Source organism: Prinia subflava, chromosome 11 (assembly GCF_021018805.1).
Source record: "Prinia subflava isolate CZ2003 ecotype Zambia chromosome 11, Cam_Psub_1.2, whole genome shotgun sequence".
NCBI classification, from domain to species: Eukaryota; Metazoa; Chordata; class Aves; order Passeriformes; family Cisticolidae; genus Prinia; species Prinia subflava.
In genome coordinates this window covers 1,078,282-1,098,390 of record NC_086257.1, presented here as the reverse complement: position 1 = coordinate 1,098,390, position 20,109 = coordinate 1,078,282, and the positions used below count along the sequence as shown (strand labels likewise).

The 20,109-nt window shown below is 44.5% G+C and overlaps 1 protein-coding gene across 3 annotated transcripts in view; it reads right to left on the bottom strand.

Annotated features, from left to right (window-relative positions):
- Window positions 1-12,342: 12,342 nt before the first annotated feature.
- The window catches only part of PIK3CB (phosphatidylinositol-4,5-bisphosphate 3-kinase catalytic subunit beta), a 96,174-nt gene continuing 88,407 nt past the window's right edge, over window positions 12,343-20,109 (bottom strand). For all 3 annotated transcript variants that reach the window (XM_063407810.1, XM_063407813.1, XM_063407811.1), the window contains 5 exons: window positions 17,014-17,181; window positions 16,492-16,615; window positions 15,357-15,502; window positions 14,464-14,596; window positions 12,343-13,994 (listed from right to left, as the gene is read on the bottom strand). In XM_063407810.1, the coding sequence (XP_063263880.1) occupies window positions 13,857-13,994; window positions 14,464-14,596; window positions 15,357-15,502; window positions 16,492-16,615; window positions 17,014-17,181 (709 nt within the window). In that variant the 3' untranslated portion in view covers window positions 12,343-13,856. The remainder of the gene's footprint in view (window positions 13,995-14,463; window positions 14,597-15,356; window positions 15,503-16,491; window positions 16,616-17,013; window positions 17,182-20,109) is intronic.

Sequence of the window (20,109 nt, the reverse complement as noted above, 5' to 3'; positions counted from 1 at the left end):
TGAACACCGCCGGGCGTTTCTCCAGCCACCTTCCCCCTGCCTCTCCTCGCCAGAAGGAAAAAATTATAAAAGGGAAGGGTGGCTGAAGGTGCTGCTGTTCAATCCCTGCTGTCGCGGGTGAGGACTCGTGGATGAAAACCCACAGGGCGAATCCAGAGACAGATAAACCACCAGATCAGGAGCTGTTTCTGGAAAGGTTGTGTCTCAAATGAGGTACAGCCCTTCCTTCTGGCTTGGACATCACCTAACATTCAACCTCATTCCAGACATCCAACCTTACCCTCCGTGAACATCAGCACTTCCCTGGCATGCCCCATCCCCCTGGGAAGAACAAAACTTGCTCTGAAACAGGACCTGTTCCCCTCTGCACTCAAACCAAGGCCTTCACATGCTCTAAAAAGAGTGAATGAATAGGAAAGTCTGTATGGTTTTTCAAGAAGTGGCATTAAACTGTGCTGTCCCAATGATACCTTGTTCACTTGGAAAAAGATGTTTCACCTGTTGCTGTCCCCGCTGATTTTCCAGGGCTGTCAGTGGCAGCCAGCACCAGCCATTCAAACCAGGTATTTGGGTAAGGCAAGTAGCTTTGCTAAATATCTAGACCTCAGATCTTGGGGTCCCTGCTGGGAATAAAGTGCAACACTGTCATCATCTGTGCTTTCTGATGTGGAAAACGTGAATTGTTCCTCAAAGCAACAGGCAAAGCACCACAGCTACTGGGAGTGAGCAGGGCATCCAGCCCAATTTCTCAACGTGTTACCAACCAGCTGAGTGTTTTCATGCACCGTGTAGCCAGGGAGTGTGACAGCACCCACAGCCCAGACGGCAGGACACTCAGCTATTGCCCAAATGCAGGCTCAGATGTTATCACAGCCTGATCCGGATGTAAGCCATGGGCTGTCAGCCCTGAAGGGATCCAGCTCCTTGGGGAGCCATGGAACTCCTCCGAGTGACAGTCACAGGAACCCCCTCCCTTCTCCTCTGCTGCCTGAGAGCCTGCTCGCTGCACTGAAGACTCCTCATCCCTGCTGCACTGGAGGGTGGTTCTGTCTCTTGTGCTGGAGCCAATTGTCTGTGTGAATGAATATTCAAATGTCACTTCGACAGCACTTTGAGCCTTCTTTGTTTGCTCACATATCACACCTAAAAGAGCCTGGCCCTGACAAACTTTGAAGTAGAAAACACTTCAAACTGTATTTTCTCTATGTATAGATGGAGTTTCATCCAATTGCTACGCCCTGATGACAACTACCAGATTCCCAACTACCTTCAACCTTTATCCACCCACAGATTCCTTAGCTCAGCACTCCTCATCTGGAACTCCTTCGTAACCCTTCCCTCCTGAGGAGAGTTTACTTTCCAGATATCCTAGACAAAGATGCATTTGTATCACATATAATATATTGGATTATTTATGATACCCCTGCAGCACGCAGCCACGGCAGCAGCCACACTCAGGCTTGCACCACACAGGCACCACCTGCTGCCAGGGACATCCTCACCTTCATCTTCAAACCCAAGCCACTTCTGAATGTTGAGAAAGTGCCAAGTCATGCCTGGATGTGAGGCCAGGGAGCTTCTGGGACAGAGAGACTTTCCACCAGACCTTTCTGCCCTGTCTGTGATCTCACTTCCAGTCATTACTACAACTACGTGCAGGGTGGAACAAGTGCTGACGCTAGACCAAAGCTCACAAGACTCAAAAACCCCCCCAAAACAGCAACAACAACAAAAAAAATCCCCACCAAAAACATGGAATACTCCAAACCCAACATAATGAAATGTTTTATTATACAAACTATCCAGAGCGAAAGATGCAGTGTCTGTGCTGACTCCCTTGCCAGCTTAATCCTGATTGAAGGGGAACAGAAAATACCCACACAAGCATGAAGGTGAGATGGGTGTCAGGAAAATTAGAAATCAGAAATTAGCAGGAGGGTTCCACTACAGGGAAAATACCCCTGACCTTGTGAGCACAGTACAGAACGAGCTGAAGGAGCACCAGTGCCCCACATGATGTGGCCACAGCTTCCTCCAGAGTGGTACCAGAGAATTCTCAAACCAAATTAAACAACATCATTGCACTGGAGCTGCTAAAAAAAAGGATTTCCTGCCAGCTAATGAAGGCATCACCATTCCAGTCCAAGAAGGCTCAGGATCCTGAGGGAATTCCACAGCTAACCTGGGGACATTTCCTTTAGTCCTACATTCCCTGGAGTTTGCAGAATACTATTAAGGGCCACCAAAGCCTTTGCTGTTAAAAGAGATGCAGAGACACCCTGTGGTGGCAAAAAACCCCACAAAAACCAACAAAACACAAACAAACAAACCAACAAACACCCCCAACAACAACAACAACAAAAAAACCCCAACCAGAATTAGTTCAAACAACTTAAATTTCATTTAAGTCACAGATCTGAATCAGAAAATCTGCATCCAGGGGCCACAGAGAAATTGTCCCCCAGTTGCTGTTCAGGTACCTTCCTGTCTCCAGACCTCCCTTCCTGTCTGGCATCTTTTGCCCTGTCTGATTGCACTGCCATAAAGATTTTCCCTCTTATTCCTTTTGGTATGATAATAACAGCAGGATCAGGGCTGGTGCAGTTGGAGGGATGGCTATGGAAATGCTCCAGTTCTGGAAAAAAAACTTCCTGCATCTTCAGCCTGCCCCTCTTGGGTATGGAAAACAATCACTCTGCTTTGTAAACTGTTGGTTTTTTACCTCATCCATAATTTGTATTTTGTCCTGAAGCAAAGTGTTGTCTGTGAAGGCAGTTCCAGAGCCACCAATACACTGCTGAGGATGTTTGAGAATGAGCCACCAACAACCACCATCAGTGGAAATCAGTCCTGGCATCTGGAGTCTTGCAGGTGCTAGAGCTTGCTAATAACTAGAAAATTATTAGAAACACCAGAAACTGTTCTGCACTGCTGTTACATGATCTTCACCTGAGGGAAACCTGAGTATTTGCTTGCAGAGCTGCAAGCAGGGTCCCCATCCAGAAGAGTCATCGTGTAGTCTGTAGGTTTATGGACTGCCCCTACAATAGAGTAAATCTCAGGGCCATCCACAGTAACACTGCTATTGGTTACTTTGGCTCACAAAACAAAACACTATTAGTGCTAAATAAGAAGGGTGAGAGCAATTAATTGGTTTATAGGAAGCAATGGTAATTAAGTTTCACAAGATTTAAGCAGAAAAGAAAAGCAAGGCAAATAAATCAATTATTCAAATGCTGCATTTTCAAATCTGATCTGGCAATGCATTTAAACAAAGTATAGGAGGAACCCCTCCTAAATGATCAGAACTTATGACACTGGACACTCAGCATAACCAGACAAATGCAGCTTTAAAAGAGAAATTAAATTCCATACATGACCAAAGTACTGTTTTTCAATAACTATTCTCTAAAAGAATTAAGAAAAGATCTGTTCTAAGTATCTTCAATCCTTTGTCACCAAGTTTTACATGTTTCTTTCTAATGGCTCCTTTTCTTGTCTTGACTTTTTAGACAAGTGGATTTGGTAGTGAATGACCCAGCCTTTGCAGCTCATTTCTCAGAAGTAAGGCAGATCCTTCCTGCCTGCCCCATTGCTGACTTTATTAGCCACAGGGGGTCTGTTCTGCAGAGCTTCAGCCCAGCACCGTGTACCTAAAATGGGTCTTGAATTTGCAGGTTATTTTGTCACAAATTAAAACTTCAAGTCTCTGCTTGTGGGGTGAGTAATTTTTTTCACTCACAACTTCAATTCATTCCTTCACAGCATATTAGTGCTAGTTTCCTTTTACAGGTCAGTGAAGTGTTTGTAATTCCTTTCATAAATTTCTTTTCTGCCATTTCTGTGAGAGATCCAGGTCCAAATTTCCTGGGTTCTGTTAAAACCCTGGGTGGCTCATTACCAAGCCTGAGGAGCAAGATGTGATGCTCTATGCTCCTTCAAGGTATTTACAGTTCCTTGTTAATGTGCATTAATGGAAAATTTTGAAAACTTTGCAGGTATGATCCTGCCAAGCATTTGCACTGTGAGGCCCAGCCCCTCCTGCCTGTGTGTGTCCCTATGAAAAAAACTGGGTACAGGGAATTCTGCCTAAAAGTCTGGGAGGGGCTGAGGGGGGAGGAGAAGAAGAATAAAAGAAGAAAAGTTTAAAATGGTTGCCAATTTTGTTTTTAAGCCTACAAACTTCATGTGGTTTGTTTTGAAGATTTGTGAAAAATATTTGTAGCAAGCAGGAGCAAGACAACAGAGAGAGGAGGGGGGAACATGACCCTCCAAGTCAAGCAACCAAAAGTTAATGCAATTACCAAATATCAAATGTGGAGCACAGGGACTAATTCGATCAGAGAGGCCAAAGGGGTAATTCCTGGAGACAAAGCATTGCAACACGGAAATGCAGGCTAATCAACTGCTTTATCAAAAGAAAAAGGAAACAATTTCCAAGCCTTAACTAAAATCCCCAGTTGGTTCTTCATCTTTTCAGGGGTCTGGTTTTTGCCTAGCAGAGTTTGTTCCATCTCACATTTATTTCACTGCTTCTGCTCCCTGCACAGAGCTGTTTCCCTGGCTCCTGCTCCTTGCTTGTCAAACAAGCCGCCTCTACTCTTAGTTTAAGGAACTCCTCAGTCCTGGAAGAGAGCATGCAGAGGGAAATACTCATTATCTGTAATGTCCAAGCCTACTTTCCATAGTCATCTGGAATAGAGCAAGACTATCCAGAGTCACTTTGTGCCTGCAGGATTTTTTGGAGCAGGTATTTGCTTCATCTGATGGAAAGTGGCTGCTCAGTGATCTCCACCGAGCTCCTGCGTGACCTGGACCCTCTCAGGTTTGTAGAGCAGCAGATCCAGACTTCACCAGGTACAACACAGCACAGCAGAGGTTTTCAGACTCAGACTGCTGCTTCCAGCTAAGCAGGGGCTGCTGTTATGACAGATAAAATGAGCTGGCACAAAGGAAAGAAGGAACTCACAGAAGAAGGCACAGGAGACGGGAAGCACGGCCGGAAAAAGCGAGTGCGGCTGTTCAAGAAGAGATTTTCTCAACTGAGCCTCTTCTCTGGGTCTCCCAAGAATAAAGTGTAAGTACATCCACGATTATATTTTGCATACATTTTCAAACAAGAAATTCTGTATTTCCAGAGCAGCTTTGGAGGAGGCACAGATACCTTGTTGCCTCTGTTGGATTAAATGTTTCACAATGAGGAAACAGAGGCTAATTAACCAACTTGAGCTGAAAACTATTAAGTCACTAGCAGCACTAGAGATGAAATTAACTTCTCCAAGTCTTGCATGTCTGTGTTTATCTTAAATCCATCTCCCTATGCTTCCATCAAGAGTTTAGCAGGGGCAGCATCTCTGCTTCTCCAAGCACACACCAGCCCTGCCACTGGGACAGCCCCACTGCTTCCAGCAGTAACTTTGCTGCAGCTTTTGTTGCACCAGAGCTGTAATTCTGGGGTGCAATGGAAAATGTCAATGCATGGGCAGTAGCAAAAATCACTGTTCAACAAAGTTAATTATACTAAATTTCTTAAAATTCATAGTTAATGCTTGTGTTCCTGCAATGGCCCCTTTACACTTGCTCTTTTGAGTTAGAAGGAGAAAAAGGGAAACAAAGCAAAAAGTAAATAATAAGTACTCATATTTATAACCAAAGTAAGCAGAGGCAAAAATGATTTTGAGCTTACTGCCTTGTGAATGTATTAGCTTTGAGTTGTTGTAATCATTCTTACGGGATTTGAAATTCTCTTCTTAGGTCTTTCTCCCTGGTATTGCTCTCCTTAACGTGAAGCAAACTGAGCGTATGCTAAGATCAGGAGGGGCTTCCAAAAAGTGTCTTTTCTCATCCAAGGGCTGTTTTCCCTACAGATCTCCTAAAAGGAGTCTGTCTTTGGTAATTATCATGAAATTACTGTCTTAGCAGGAAGTGCACGCAAGTCTCCACAATTACTCAGCTAACTGCATTAGGCTTGATAGCCACAGCAGCTGGTTGCAGGCTGCACAGAAGATTAAAATACACTAGCAAGAAATTAACCTCAGAGCCAGATTTTTCCCTCAGACTGATCTAATTGCAACACAACTAATACCAAGGGCTTGGTTTTGGGATTTTTCTTGCTGCACTGCTGAGGAACTGGACCAGAAACATAGTCAAACATCCAAGAAGTGAATTACTATTGCAAATGCTCTCTGTTGTTCATAATTTCACTGAAGAGTGCATTCAGGAGGCAGGGAAATACAATCAAAACAGTAAAATTACGTTTTCTGAACATTGATCCTTATTTGTAAGTGATAAATATGAATTGTCCCCAGTTTAAGCTAAAAGGAAAAAAAAAAAAAAAAAAAAAGAACAGTAATCTAGCAAGCTCCCATGGTACTCCATGTTAATGGAGAGAGAATCAGCCCTCAGACTGTACTGGATCTATTTCTACAGACACACTGCATGGCAGTGGTTTCAAATGCATTCGAGCCATCAGGGCTGACAGAACTTTCTCAGTGGTGTAGCCAAACCAGATCATCTCTACAGTCAGCACTTGTTCATGAGCTCTGTAAGGGGCTGTGTAGGTTAAACAGCAGGGTAAATAATTTGATCAGGTGAGCTTCCCTTTCAGCTCTCCTGTCTCTGGTCAAGGCCAGTGCAGCACAGGCTTTACTGGCCAGCATCCGTGTGCAGGAGTGCACACAAGTGGGACAAGAACCTCTGTGCTGATGTGGGGACCACTGGGGCAGACACAGAGCTCTGTGGAACCTGTCTTCATGCAAACACACGAGGCTCATGGCCCAGTCATGCTCAGAGGAGTTGCATATTGAAGCTCCTACCCCATGAGCTGATGCCACTCTTTTGTGTGGTTTTGTTTAAATGATGAAGATACTTTAATAATTCTGTGCTCTAAAACTAATGGCTTGTCACTGCCACCCCAGCACCAGAGCCAGACTCTCCTTTTTGCTGTCCATCCCTGGGTTTTTCAGGTGGCCACACATGGCACCCACTCCTAGTGGGTCACGGGTACAGCCTCTGGAAGGATGAATAAATCACTCACTAATTGCTGCTCTCAGCCATCCAGGAGTGCAGGGAGCTTGTCTGCCTGTTGTAGCTTGTCACCTTTCTGAGCCTCTTCCAGATTGTCACCTCTGTGTGCTTGTTGCAGCCTGTCACCTCTCTCCGTGCCTCTTCCAGCCTGTCACCTTTCTGAGCCTCTTCCAGCCTGTCACCTCTCTCTTTGCCTGTTGTATTTTGTCACCTCTCTGTGCTGTTCCGGCCTGTCACCTCTCTCTTTGCCTGGTGTATTTTGTCACCTCTCTGTGCCTCTGTTGCAGCCCCCAGGGAAGGAGGCAGCCGGCGGACGGCCGGCCCCGGTGTTTGCCCAGGAGGGGCTCCCGGCGGCCGCAGGAGGAGCCGTGCCCGCTGCGGCAGCCCGCGGCCCCGCGGCGCCCCGGGCCGATGTGCCCGAGCTGCGAGATCCTGCTGTGCCGGCCCTGCGGGACGCTGCACTCGCAGCGCGGCTTCATCGCCCACAGCCTGCTCGACCACTACGACCCCGCGGCCCTGCCCTGCTGACCGCTCTGCGGCGGGGATGGAAGATTCGGGGCCCCCAGCGCCCGAGCGCATCCAGGCCCCAAAGCCGGGATCCGCCGGGATCCGCCGGGGTCCGCCGGGATCCGCCGGGATCCGCCGGGATCCTGGCCCGGGCCCGCCCTGCGCAGCCTCAGCCAGCGCAGCGCTCCCAGCTCAGCCTGTGCGCAGCAGATGCGCTCGTTTAACTGCACAAACCCGGCAAACAGAGCTGTAACCTAAACATTGCTTTGCTGTTAAGGACAGGGAATTGTTTCAGAAATACTCTTCAGAGCTTTCCTTCTCCTCTCAAGGGAACAAACATTATCCCATTGAGCTACAAAAGCGAGCATGACTACTACATGCAGAGCCACTTGCCTTTGTTTGCTTCAGTGTTCTTTGTGGTTCGGAATATTAAACGTTTTATTTTTAAATTAACTACTTCAAAGATGCAACTTTATGGGGAAAAGGGGCTTCTAAAAGCTGTCCTGGCCACAGGGATTGCAGCTCAGATCCTAATTCCCTCCTAGAATTTCCAAACTTTCACAGGCTTTCAGCATCTCACTTGTGATCCTGCACCTTGGCTTAAAAGGACCAAGAACAATCACAACTCACAAAATATTTCAGCTTTCTTCGAGTTCTTAAACCCAGAGCTGTATTTTTGAGCAGTTCTTCAAACAGTGTAGCACAGCTCCTGACACCAGGCCAAGGCTCTGGGGCAGGGCTGGGTGGATTTAAGGTCCAGGCATACACAAGACTTCACCACTGTGGAATTCCCAAGTACAGGTGAAGGGTGGAAGTACCCTCAGGAACAGATGATGCCAAGTCTAGCAGCATGCACCTTTTCCTCCCATGTCAATAGGCACAAATCTATGTGCAGGATTAATTCCTTGCTCATTGGTAAGGAACAGGCTAAACAGACTTTGGCTCCAGCAGCCATTACTAGTAAGGGTTCTTTTATTGACCCAAGCAGAAGAGCACAGGCTGGGATGTTTGGACCTTTGTTCCATCTCTCCTTTTCCTAAATTCAAAAGTAATGAGTCCATAGGGAAAAAGGCTCTCTGTCCTTCCCACTTCTCTTTTGGAGCTGGTCCATTTTTGTTCAAATGAATGTTTGGTAAGGTGACTGGAATTCAGATTTGTTTTTTCCATCCCTTGGACTGAGCTATGACAATTATTCTTATGTTTTGTTTCCACCATCCAAGGAAAAGGGTTCCAACAGGAGGAATTCAGAGCCACATATACAACACTGCTGTGCTTGAGTACCTTGAACAACAGTGCTCAGCTCCCTTTGTGGAATGTCAGACACTCAATGCTCCTTATGCAAGAGGTACAGAGACCAGTTCAGAAACCACACTGAGCTGCTGAAAGCTCCCAGGGCAAAGCCCATTAGGAATTTGATGTAGGAGAAAGCCTTAGGTAGGATTTACAAACTGAAATGAATTGCTGCCAGGTTCCTCCCTTCTGTTCAGACTCCACTGGTTCTGCACACTGCCAGCAAGTGCCCAGGCTTCCTGCCCAAATGCAGACATCTAAACCCAAAAATTAGATTTTATGGACACACTTGTGCTACAAGAGCCCTAATCCCTCCAAACCCACCTTTCCATGGTGCTTGATGGTTGTTTCCATTTATTTTTAAAAGCCAACCAGGGCCTAGCAAACCAGAATTGACCTTTCACTTTTCTCTGGGACTGCTATTTCCTGAACTGGGACCCTTCACAGCTTTCCCAAGAAAACTTACTTTACCACTACTTCAAGAAATATAAATTCAACCCCATTCCTCTTCATCAAGCAATGCAGTGGAGACTTCTCCAGACAAACACCTGAGGAAAAGCAAGGTGACAGACTGGAAAGATGAAGGACTAGCTCATCACAGCATTATTTTAAATCCTGTGGTCCCATACAGTGAAATCAGTTCAAATAGGTCACGACTGAGCCTTTATCCAAGCGTTCCAGAGGGGACAGAACAAGGAAAGTTCTGGGCATCTGCCTGGCAGGATTTCCTGTGTGGCTTGCTAAAGGGCACAGCAAGCTCCTCCTGTGGGTGATTAGGCTGGAAAGGCACCCAGGCAGCAGCAGCAGGGTGCAAACCCAGCTCCCTGGGACAGCAGCTCTCTCTGGTCCCCGATGAGCGCTGCTGTGCTGACAGAAGGACAGCTGGCAACCCGGGCAGGGTGAATCAATGCTCCTGGCAGGGGCCCCTCCCCTCTCCTGCATCAGCCATGAAGTCACGTTTGGGAGAGTAACTATTGTTAGGCACTGAGGCAGCACCAACAGTTTTGTACCTGATTTCTCAGCAGCTGGTAAATTACTGCACCCTTCCTGCACTGGCTACCAAGATCTGCTGCAGAGATCTGCTTGGTGCTGTTTGTTCCTTCCACAGCCAGGTTAATGTGTGTGGCACTGAGGTCAGGCAACAGAACCACACCTTGAGCTTAGTGAGGCCATTTTTTCTCCAAAATGCCCAGAGCCCTGTGCAAACAGTGAGGCTCAACAGCACCAGGGCACTGTCCCCCCATGTGGCAGCACCTACTGACACCTGTGCACCAGGACAGCTCTGCTCCCTCAGCTCCTGGAGTGCCATGCCCAACAAGTCATTTTTAAAATTATTGTATCTTAGCAAAGGATTTCAGGCTTAGATTTTAAAGCTGGCTCAGACACATAATTACACTAATACACTATATTGTGAAAGAATAATAATAGAAATACTGATTACATGTTTAAAAGATTTAGGCTTGAAACCATCATACAGAATAAAGCTATGATGTAGCCTGACATATCAATTATTAAGAAGCTCTACTATTTAATTATCTGACTTCAATAGCTCTGGGAAATTAAAGAGGAATATTAGACTCTTTTATATTAAATACAGGAATGGGCTCTGTCCAAGGCATTTGCTGGAATGGGAGTGACTTGACAACTAACAACACCCCACTGCCAAAACATGCAATACTAAGATGAGAGGGAAAGGAAGCAGCTCCACAGCTGAAATGCAAATCCATGGGAGCTCTTTCCCTGGAAATCCAACACAGGACAATCAGGAGTGCAAAAGCAGTAGCTGTCACCGTTTGCCACAAAATAAATGATTCAAGGTAGAAAGCAAACCCATCAAGCAATCAACAATAAACCAGAACAAATAAGATCATTTACACATTTCAGTGTGGTTTTTAAAGCAGCTCAGGCAGCTTTCCCCTCTGCCAGATACAATGAAGGCCTTGGGAAGGAAAAGTCATTTTTCCAATGGATATATACAAAGAAAGGTAATTAACATGGGACCATGTGAACTGAAGGTTCAACACAGAATCTTTAAATTCTCTTATTATAATCTAACCATTTGATGACTTCTGAATTCAGAAACTGGTCTAAAATATGTTCCAAATCAGCCCAAATTAACTTACCAATTTAGTATTAGAGCTGGATATTAAGAGGAAAGTACAGAAATAATCAATGGACTGTTGTGCCAAAATCCAGTCTTCTCTTGGATGACAGTGGAGGACACTGTCTCTCCTTTGACTTTCCACAAAGCAGTTCATTTACTTGTTTGTTTTCTGAACGAACTTGTGTATGACAAAGGCTGTAGCAAGTATGATGAAAACCAAGGAAAGTGATGATCTATCCACTAATACAGTTCAGCAAACCAGCACTCTGTTCAAAACCTAACAAGAAAGTATCACAAAATCAGCTTTGGTGACCTGGTAAAGGCTGCCTCCTGCCAGGTTCAGCCCTGAGAGCTCAACCTGGGAGGCGTTCCTGTGAGATGGGATCTCCTCTCAGCTGTTTGAAGATCACAGGAGAAAAATTCTTCATTGTCTTTGCTGTCAAACACAAAACCAGACCATTTAACTCGGCCCTTTCCCCATTCTTGTTAATTAATTACCGAGAGTAAACATAGAGAAGGTAAAGACAACCAAACACAACACAGCCTTTGAAGGGCTATTAACCAGCACAAACACTGAGCAGAAGTGGCATTTCCTTATCACCTCTAAGTATTCCTCAAGGAATAGAGGCAATGGGATTTTCTCACCATCTCAAATACTTAAAACCTGCACTAAAGTCGCATCCAAAACCCCCTCAACCACCACAGAAGCTCTTTGCTCCGTGCAGTGCCCCGGTGGTGCTGGAGGCAGGGAAGGTGTTCCTGCAGCTGGAGGTCACAGCTCTCACCTGCAGTGGTGCAGGGGGAGCCTGAGGCACAGCCTGGGGTGGGACACGGAACCCCCTTCGAGCAGGGAAATACAGGAAATGATGATGCCACCGTGCTCCTCCTGTCACAGTCCATGCACACCAGTCCTGGCAGCCAAGGTGCACTTGCCAAATTCACCTCAAAGTGCTGGAAAAGTGCTGATGTCTCCCTCAACAAGACCAGAGATTTCCAAGTGCTCTGCCTCACAGAAAAATAAAACATGTCCAGGAACGGTTCCTTATTCATATTCATGCTGTGAATTACCTGAGGATGACATTACACTTTTTTCAGAGCTGTCACCAGCAATGTAGTTTCTTTTAAATTTTCCTGCCATCTGCTGTTGAAATAATAATTTAAAAAAATGACATGACACACTTTAAATGCTACTATATTGTATATAAAAACCCCAACCTTAAACCCAACAAAACCAACCTACATACCACTTGTTACTTTTAGAATATTCTGGAGAGAGAAGCCTTTTCAGGCAATTAAGCCCATAGGGTAAGGACGAGTGAATCAATGCCCTACACAGAATGCCATCCTGACTTCAGGTAAGTTCTTAACCTCTAAAATAAACAAGGAAACCCCAAACCAACAAAAATAGAACACTCTCAACAAAGTAAAACCAACTTTAATTAAATTCCTACATCATCCGACATTTCTATGCAGAACAAGTGTTTAGTCAAAAAGTAAATATGCATGTTTAATTCTCTTTCAAATGTCCACAAGAATCAAGAGCTCCCAGTGTTCCTCGGAGAACAAGCAGTAGTTAAACCTCTCTTGCTGATGTTCAGGAACAGTTTGTTACATCTTTTAACCAGCAGTTCCCTATTGCACGTAACAAATTTACTCTCCATTTAAGCACCTAAAAGCCTGGTACCTCACCAAATAAATTAAAACAAATCCAGTTTCTTCAGCAACCATCTTCAAAATATATATCTTGGTAAAGCAACATTACTGCAAGTTTTTAATAAATACAAAGAGAAGATCAGTGACTGCATTGGTGCTCTGTGGGATGAGCTTTTCCCATAAACTCTTGCTTCTCCAACCAGTTGAGGTTTTTGGTATGTATGCTCTAAAAATCACTTTGTGTAGTATATTTAATGAAAACACCCCTTACATAGGTCAGTACATTTTGCAGGGAAGGACTGATCTGAGATAGGAATTTCAGGGTAAGACTGGAAGGAGCTTCTTGCTGGAACAAACCAAATTGTGCCTCTCTGGGAGCTGAAGGCAAAGCCCCAGAGGCTCAGTGGGAGACTGTAACCAACGAGGGATTCTCAGGCACGTTTGGAATTGGCCTAACCTTCCTCATTCTGAAGAGCTTCTTCTGTGTGTTATGTCAGAGGAACAAAATTGTGCAACCCTGAACATCTGGATGCTGCATCACATCTGTCAGAGGTCTCTCCCACCCTCCACATTCCCTTAATTTTACTTCTTCCTTCAGCAGCAGCACAGACATGCAGCAGCTCCCTGCAGTACAGTGATACCATGGCTGCTATTTACAGTAGAATTAATGCATCTGTGCCAGTAGGGCAGAGGTCACATGAAAAATATACACAATATGCTCATTTTTTAGCCAGATTAGAATATATATAAAAAAAATTTACTCTTCAAGTCCTAACTTTAAACAAAAAACAGTTCTGTCAGAGGTCTTCAAACCTCCTGAGACTATGTTAGAGCATATTACCCTAATGTATAAAAACGAATATTTACACCTCCATAAAGTACCAAAGAATTTTTTAAAATGCCTAGTAGCTCTCAGCGTGCAAAGTCAGCAGGAATTGATTATCCAGGATGTTCACTAACTGTAGAGACAGTCTTGGAATCAAGCATTCAGAAGCAGAGTGCAAAAGACTCATGAATTATTTCAGTCCACTTGTTTTCGCTGTTGTTTCCTTTCCTGTTTTGGATCAGTTCACAGAATCACAGAATGTGCTGAGTTGGAAGGGACCCCTCAGGATCAGAGTCCAACTACTGGCCCTGTGTGGGGCTCCCCAAGAACCACCCTGTGCCTGAGAGTGTTGTCCCAGTACTTCCTGAAGTTCTGTTGGTCTGTACGACAGAAAGCCTTTACAAACACTCATCAAGGTAACCTTCAGCTTAGTGCAAATGCCAGAATCTCCTAGGACCTGTAATCTTTTCTGACAGTGTGAGCCATCCAGTTCACTTTAGTAGTCCAACTTTCCCGCAGAGCTTCATCAAACTTTTGCTTGAACTGTTTTAGTGCTTCTTCCTCACTCTTCCCTAAGGCAAGGGAGTCCTAAGGCAACAGGGAAACAAGGACTGTTAGGAATTTTAAAAAGCACCATTAAAACCACCTTTCAACACAAGCCACAGTGTGTTTTTGTTCTCCTTTGACACTTTTTCGCTTACTACTCACTGAGCAATACATCAGTTGGTTTAAATACATCTTCCTGGGTTTAAAGATAAAACTGAAAGAGAATGAAGCAAATCATTTTCACCTTTCCAGGTCTGTGCTTGTGCATGAGCCAGGATGTAAAATACCCCTGAGATGACTCAATTTAAGATGCATGGATCCTGAACTCATCCTTTGTGCACCAGGCCTGACTACAGACCTTGTTCTATAGAGCTGAAAAAGAAAACTTCAAGAACTGTGTGGAAGTCTTGAGAGAAATGGAAAACAACAGAAATGTATTAATCTCGGAATCAAAAAAATCACATCCTGGAAAAATGCTGAGTCCTGCTGAGCTGCATAGCTCTTACTTCACCTTGAGATACTGGATGTCCTTGACAGAGGTGAGTTCTGGCAGCCCTGCAGTCAGCATCAGTGCAAAGAGGGTAATAAATAGGTTGCCGTGCTTGCGCAGGATCAGGTAGGCTTCCTCACAGTACTGCCGGAACCTGTGCGACACACAGGGAGCACAGCAGGGAGTTAAACACATGGAAATGTCTGCAACCAGAACCTGCTCCCTGCTCTGACAAATACACACTGTGGGACACAGCACAGGGAGGAGACAGATCCCTGCAGAACCCCCAGTGCACTCTCACAAACACATCCAATGTCTCCCCAACGAGCCCTCAGTACAAAACACCACCAGCTGCTCTTCAGAAAGAACAAAAGCGCCACAGGTCATGGTCCCACCTCCCTGAGAATCTGTTAGGTGGAATGCCCTGATGATCCCATATGGTGGGCTACAGTGGAAAAGCCAAAGCTCTATTGCAGTCCCTCTAATCGCTGTCATTTCTAATTCCTTCCGTGGTCAAAACTGAACTGGTGGATCACGAGCACATGGCCCCTCATGGCCAGACATCCAAGCAAGGGGCAGCACAATGAACATGCCCTGATGGACAGAAAGGGCAGAAGGGGGCCTGTTCCTAAGGGCAGAGCTGCATCTTGCTTGAACAGCAGAGCTCAGAGCTGCTGAAGCCAGAGCTGAGCCCAGCAGAACCTACTACCTCCTGCTGTGGGAGATCAAAAGCAACTGCAGAGCTGCAGCTTCTGGTTCTGAAGTAATCTGACATTCCAGCTCAGGGAGAGAAGCAGACAATCCTGTAAATGCATACTTCCACACAAATGCAAATGAGCAAACCAACCCCAGGTAAGATTCTGGTATGCTGGGAATTATCATCTCAATTACAAATAGATCAAAATAACACTCACCGGCCAAATTTTTCAGTGTTCCCTGTTTTTCCTTGTTGAATAACATGAATGAAATCATAGGTGAGTATGAAAGGTACCCGTTCCCTTTTAATTCCAAACTTGGACTTAAAGTTTCCGAGAATATGCCCAAAATCTATGTGAAAGAGCTAAAAAAACAAAACACCAAAAAACAAGTAAAAAATAATTTCTGCAGTGAAATGTGTCACTTTTCTAATACCTCTACAGGATGCTGGTATCAAGAACAGTTAAATCCTGATGTGACTCCAAAATCTGTGGTTTCAATCAGTAATAACACCCATGAACTTATGAGTGACCACTGCAGCAAAAGATTCGCTCCAGTTGAAGTTGTTGCTGCCATGAAACATCTTGGTGGCAGTATCAGACACAAAACAAGCCCAAGGATGAGCCCACGAAGCTCAGCATCATCACAACCAAGGACAGAGGCAAAAGGCAGCAAAGCCAAGTTAATCTGAAGGACCCTGTGGCAGCTCCCCATGTTAGAATCGAGGATAAGGGCACAGGAGCTTTCTCCCAGGAGGTACAAACTTAAAAGAATACTGCAAATATCTGTAAAACTCTCAATTTATAACCCTCGCTGATTTTCTAGGCAGAATAATTTCAATTAAATCAGACAAGTTACATTAGAGAGTAACACTTAAGAAAACACATGTTCAGGAGCTCCCCCCGATTCTGAGGGCACAGCATTGTGCTGGTGCTGGGTTCCACACTGAGCATTTCTGCAGGGCTGAGCTGCACAGACTCACTCTGGGGAAACGACACTGCTCCAAAATGTAATTCATGGATTTTTAAGGATGGTCTTTTGCAAGATACCCTAAGACACTTTTATTCAATGAATCTGAACCATTAAAAGGCCTCTTGGATGTTCTGTAAAAGCTCTACAGAACAGCCTCTTTCCATACAGAGTTGCTGGTGGAGCAGGCTTTGCTCTGTCCTTCCCCCAGTATTACATTTCCTTTCCTTGAAGCTCTCTCCAACCCTCAGTGAACCACAGACATCAGTTCTGTCCATGTGTGGCTTTCCTTTCACCAAGGCACTAAAGCAATTACAAGTTCTCAAGAGAACTCTTGCACCCCAAGGACACAAAAGGCATTCTGCCCACAGAAGGGATTTTTACCTGCCCATTTTTCCTGACCATGATATTGTCACTGTGTCTGTCGCCGATTCCCAGCACATATGTAGCTACACAGTAGCCAGCACAAGACAGAGTAAATTCTTCAATGGCTCGATCCAAGTCCTCTCTGTAACCACAGAGAAAATTGTTTTAGTGCACACTGCTGGAATTCATGTCATGCCTTGGCCTCAGAAAGGATTTTTGCTTGTTTAGACCAGAAGTCCATTAGGATGCTGTAAAACCAGAATTACTTGACAAAAAATACTGTAAAGGCAACATCAAGGCTTGAGACCCACGTAGTTTTCTTGGGTTTGTTTGTGCTGCCAAATTTAATGTAACTTACTCAACAGCACACAGCCAAAATGCTGCAAATGCCAGGCCCAAGGGTACCATGAATCTCAGGCAGAATTTGACACACCAGAAAAACATTTAGCAAGAAACCACACCTTGCTCAACACTGAAAGTGAAACTTCAAAGGAATTTTGTAGCTTATACTATAGGTGAGAGAATAACAGTAGGAATTACCCTGAATTGTATTCCTTCAGCCAGTTCAAGAGCGCGTCCTTGTTGAAGGCAGCAGCTGCAGCAACGTTGCTGCTGTTTAACTGAATGTCAGCAATGGTTTCTGAACTAGAAACAGCCTCAATGAGGCCAGAGTGATCTCCAGTTGCTAAACAGCCATAGGGCAATATCCTGCAAGGAAACACAGAATCATGTCAGAACCTCAAACAGCAAAATGTTTCTTTGGTGTACTCAATTTTTGAAGATGGCTGAATATTCATGTGAACAGCAAACCCTCAAAGGGTACCATACAGGAACTGCTGTAAAGGTAAAAGACCAGCAATACATTTAAAACGTTCATTTTTCCTATTTTGCACATAGATGTAAAAAGGAGAGACATTTTTAAAAGCCTAGTTTTCCCTTTTTACTGGAACCCAGTTTTCTTGTAATTTCCCGGATGAGCCACAGAGGGAGCCCTGTGCCTGCATTTGTGAGTTCCTGCCCGGACAGACCCTGACATACTCCAGTTCACTCCCCATAAATTATTGCTGGAAATACTAAAGAGGATCTTATCCTTTTCCACCTTCCTCCTACTTCAAAGGAAAATGCTAGAAATACTTCTAAATATTAAGATAAAGAATGTTTGCCAGCTCTTACTAAACTGAAGCATAGAAACCCAATGGAAAACAGGAATACATCTCTTAACTGGCTTGGTACCTGAGAACACACCTGAGCATTCACACACTGTGACCAGTGAAAATACCTTATACCACGTCACTGCATTACAATGAGACACAGCTAAAGATGGAAATCAAGGGAGATGTGTATAAATAGCTAAGTGTGTTTTTTTCCAATACATTTCCTCCCTCCAGATGCTTAAAAAGCTAAACAGAATGGCAACACCCCACGAGATGGGAGCTCAGGATGTGCAATGGAAACTTTAGAGCAAACTTTTCAAAGGCAATGCATCACAAACTGAGGTGTCTGCTCTTGTGCCAGGCAGCTCAGGCCAAGAATATTATCTCAACTGTGGTTATGTTCCATGGTAAGAGAATGAATACCAACAAAAATCTACACTGCAGCACACAAGGTTTAGACCAGCACTCACTGACTTACAGAGCTGTATAAAACAATTGCAGGACATATTAAAATTGATGTGTGTGACTTCAGATATATAGACATATATATAGATATATACATAAAGAAAAAATACTGCTGGTGAAGCTGTAATTAGTATTTATATATAAAACTATATATTTTATATATATATATATAAGTTTAATATAAGATATTAAGTTTGATTGCTACAAAGTATAACCATATCTCTTAACTGACACAGCCTATTACCCCAAGCCATGGAAGAAAAAGAAATAAAATTCCTTACAAAAATAAACACAACTTTTTTGCCTAATAGCTATCAGGGACCTGAGCAGTTCCACCACCAAAGGGATAACACAACTGAAGTAGTGCAAGTACTGATGCCTTGGAGTGGCTCCCTAGAGCAGGGGCTGGACAAGATTCAGAGAATAAAGTGGGTGTTTATTAAAGGCCTCCAACAGATGCACCTTGGGCACTCAGAGCCTCCCAGAGGCTGCACCCAAGGTGGACGATGGTCACGAGTTTTTCAGACAATTCTGAGTTTGGTCCATTTGCATATCAGGGGTTAATGCTCCAATTAAAGCTTCAGGTAATGAAGTCATTTACCCCCAGTTTGCTCCCCCCAATTCACTTTCTGTTTATACTTTTGGAGCCTGAGACAGTGAGATATCCTTAAGCTTCAGGCCCAGAGGGATTGTTGTGTCTGACCAAAGTGTGAAGACAGTAACTAACACTCCATTTGGACTTTAAAGCTATATAGATCCTGTACTAAAGAAGTACAGGATTTGAAAAATATAAAAGCTAAAATGCTAAGGCATCAGAAGCACTATCGATATAGGCTGGGGTTCTTCCCTACTGGCAACAAACTGCACTGAAAACCAAATTCAACAGGGTATTTCAAGAGCACTCAACTTGAAAACAACAGCAGAAGTGCAGGCTTGGAAGGTTGTTCCCGTTTCTATGCTGAGCCCTGCCCATTCCCAGCCCTCTCCCCAGAGCAGGGCTCTCCAGGAGCAGGAGGGTGGCTGGCATTGCCCCTGGGCACGGGGAAGCTCTGCCCATCCTTATCAGCACAGCACAAACGGGAGCCAAAGCTGGCCAGGTTAAAGTGCACGCTGGCCTCCTTCCCCGGCACTGCAACCCACCCTGCTCGCGGCCGAGCCGGGCACACGGCCAACAGCTTCCCCTTCAAAAGCAAGCCATGATGAAAGCCTGCAGCCCCTGGAGGGCTGTGTGCTTACAACTGCAGGAAAAAACATCCTCGTCACAGAGACACTTTGACAGGAGTCAAGTTAGGGACAAATCCTCTGGGCCCTTTCCATCTCATCCTGGTCTTTCTGACTTCAGCATCTGTCAGCAGGATATGCTCCCAGCTTTTGAAAGCCAGCAAAAGCCATGGGCAGATCAATACTGAAACCCTGGGTAGGATAGAAAATTCTCTTCTCTCATTTAAATCTGTTCTTTATTTCATGTGTTTAATGCACCAAAGCATTGCCCTTCCAAACACACACAAAATACTGGTCATTTATCAACACATTCTCTGTAACTTCAGGTCCAATACTTTAAAAATGTTTAATAGTTGTAACAAATACATTTTTCAGTACATGGGTAATTTTTCATTTCACTCATATGCAGCCATTAACCTCAGATCTCACACATGTAAGGGAGACGAAAACGAAAACCTCCTATAAACAGGCACTGAAACAAAGAAGTGTGTTGGAGAATGTCCTGTATCTGGTCAAAAAATAACCAGGTATTAAATACTTTCATGGCACTTTACCACAGCAAAAGTGACTTGGCATAGATCAAACTCCTCAAATTCATGATTTTCTGTTGCTGTTACTTTACTCGTTTCTCCACTAACACAACTTTGATGCTATAACTGAGGTAAAGCAGCCCAAACACTTTCTGAGGCAAGGATTTTCTTGAGAGGTGTAGCACCACAGACCCAAGAGCATCCTTGGCAAGACAGATGTTGTGCTCCTCTGCTGTATCATGTATTTGTAATAGGCCATCTATTTC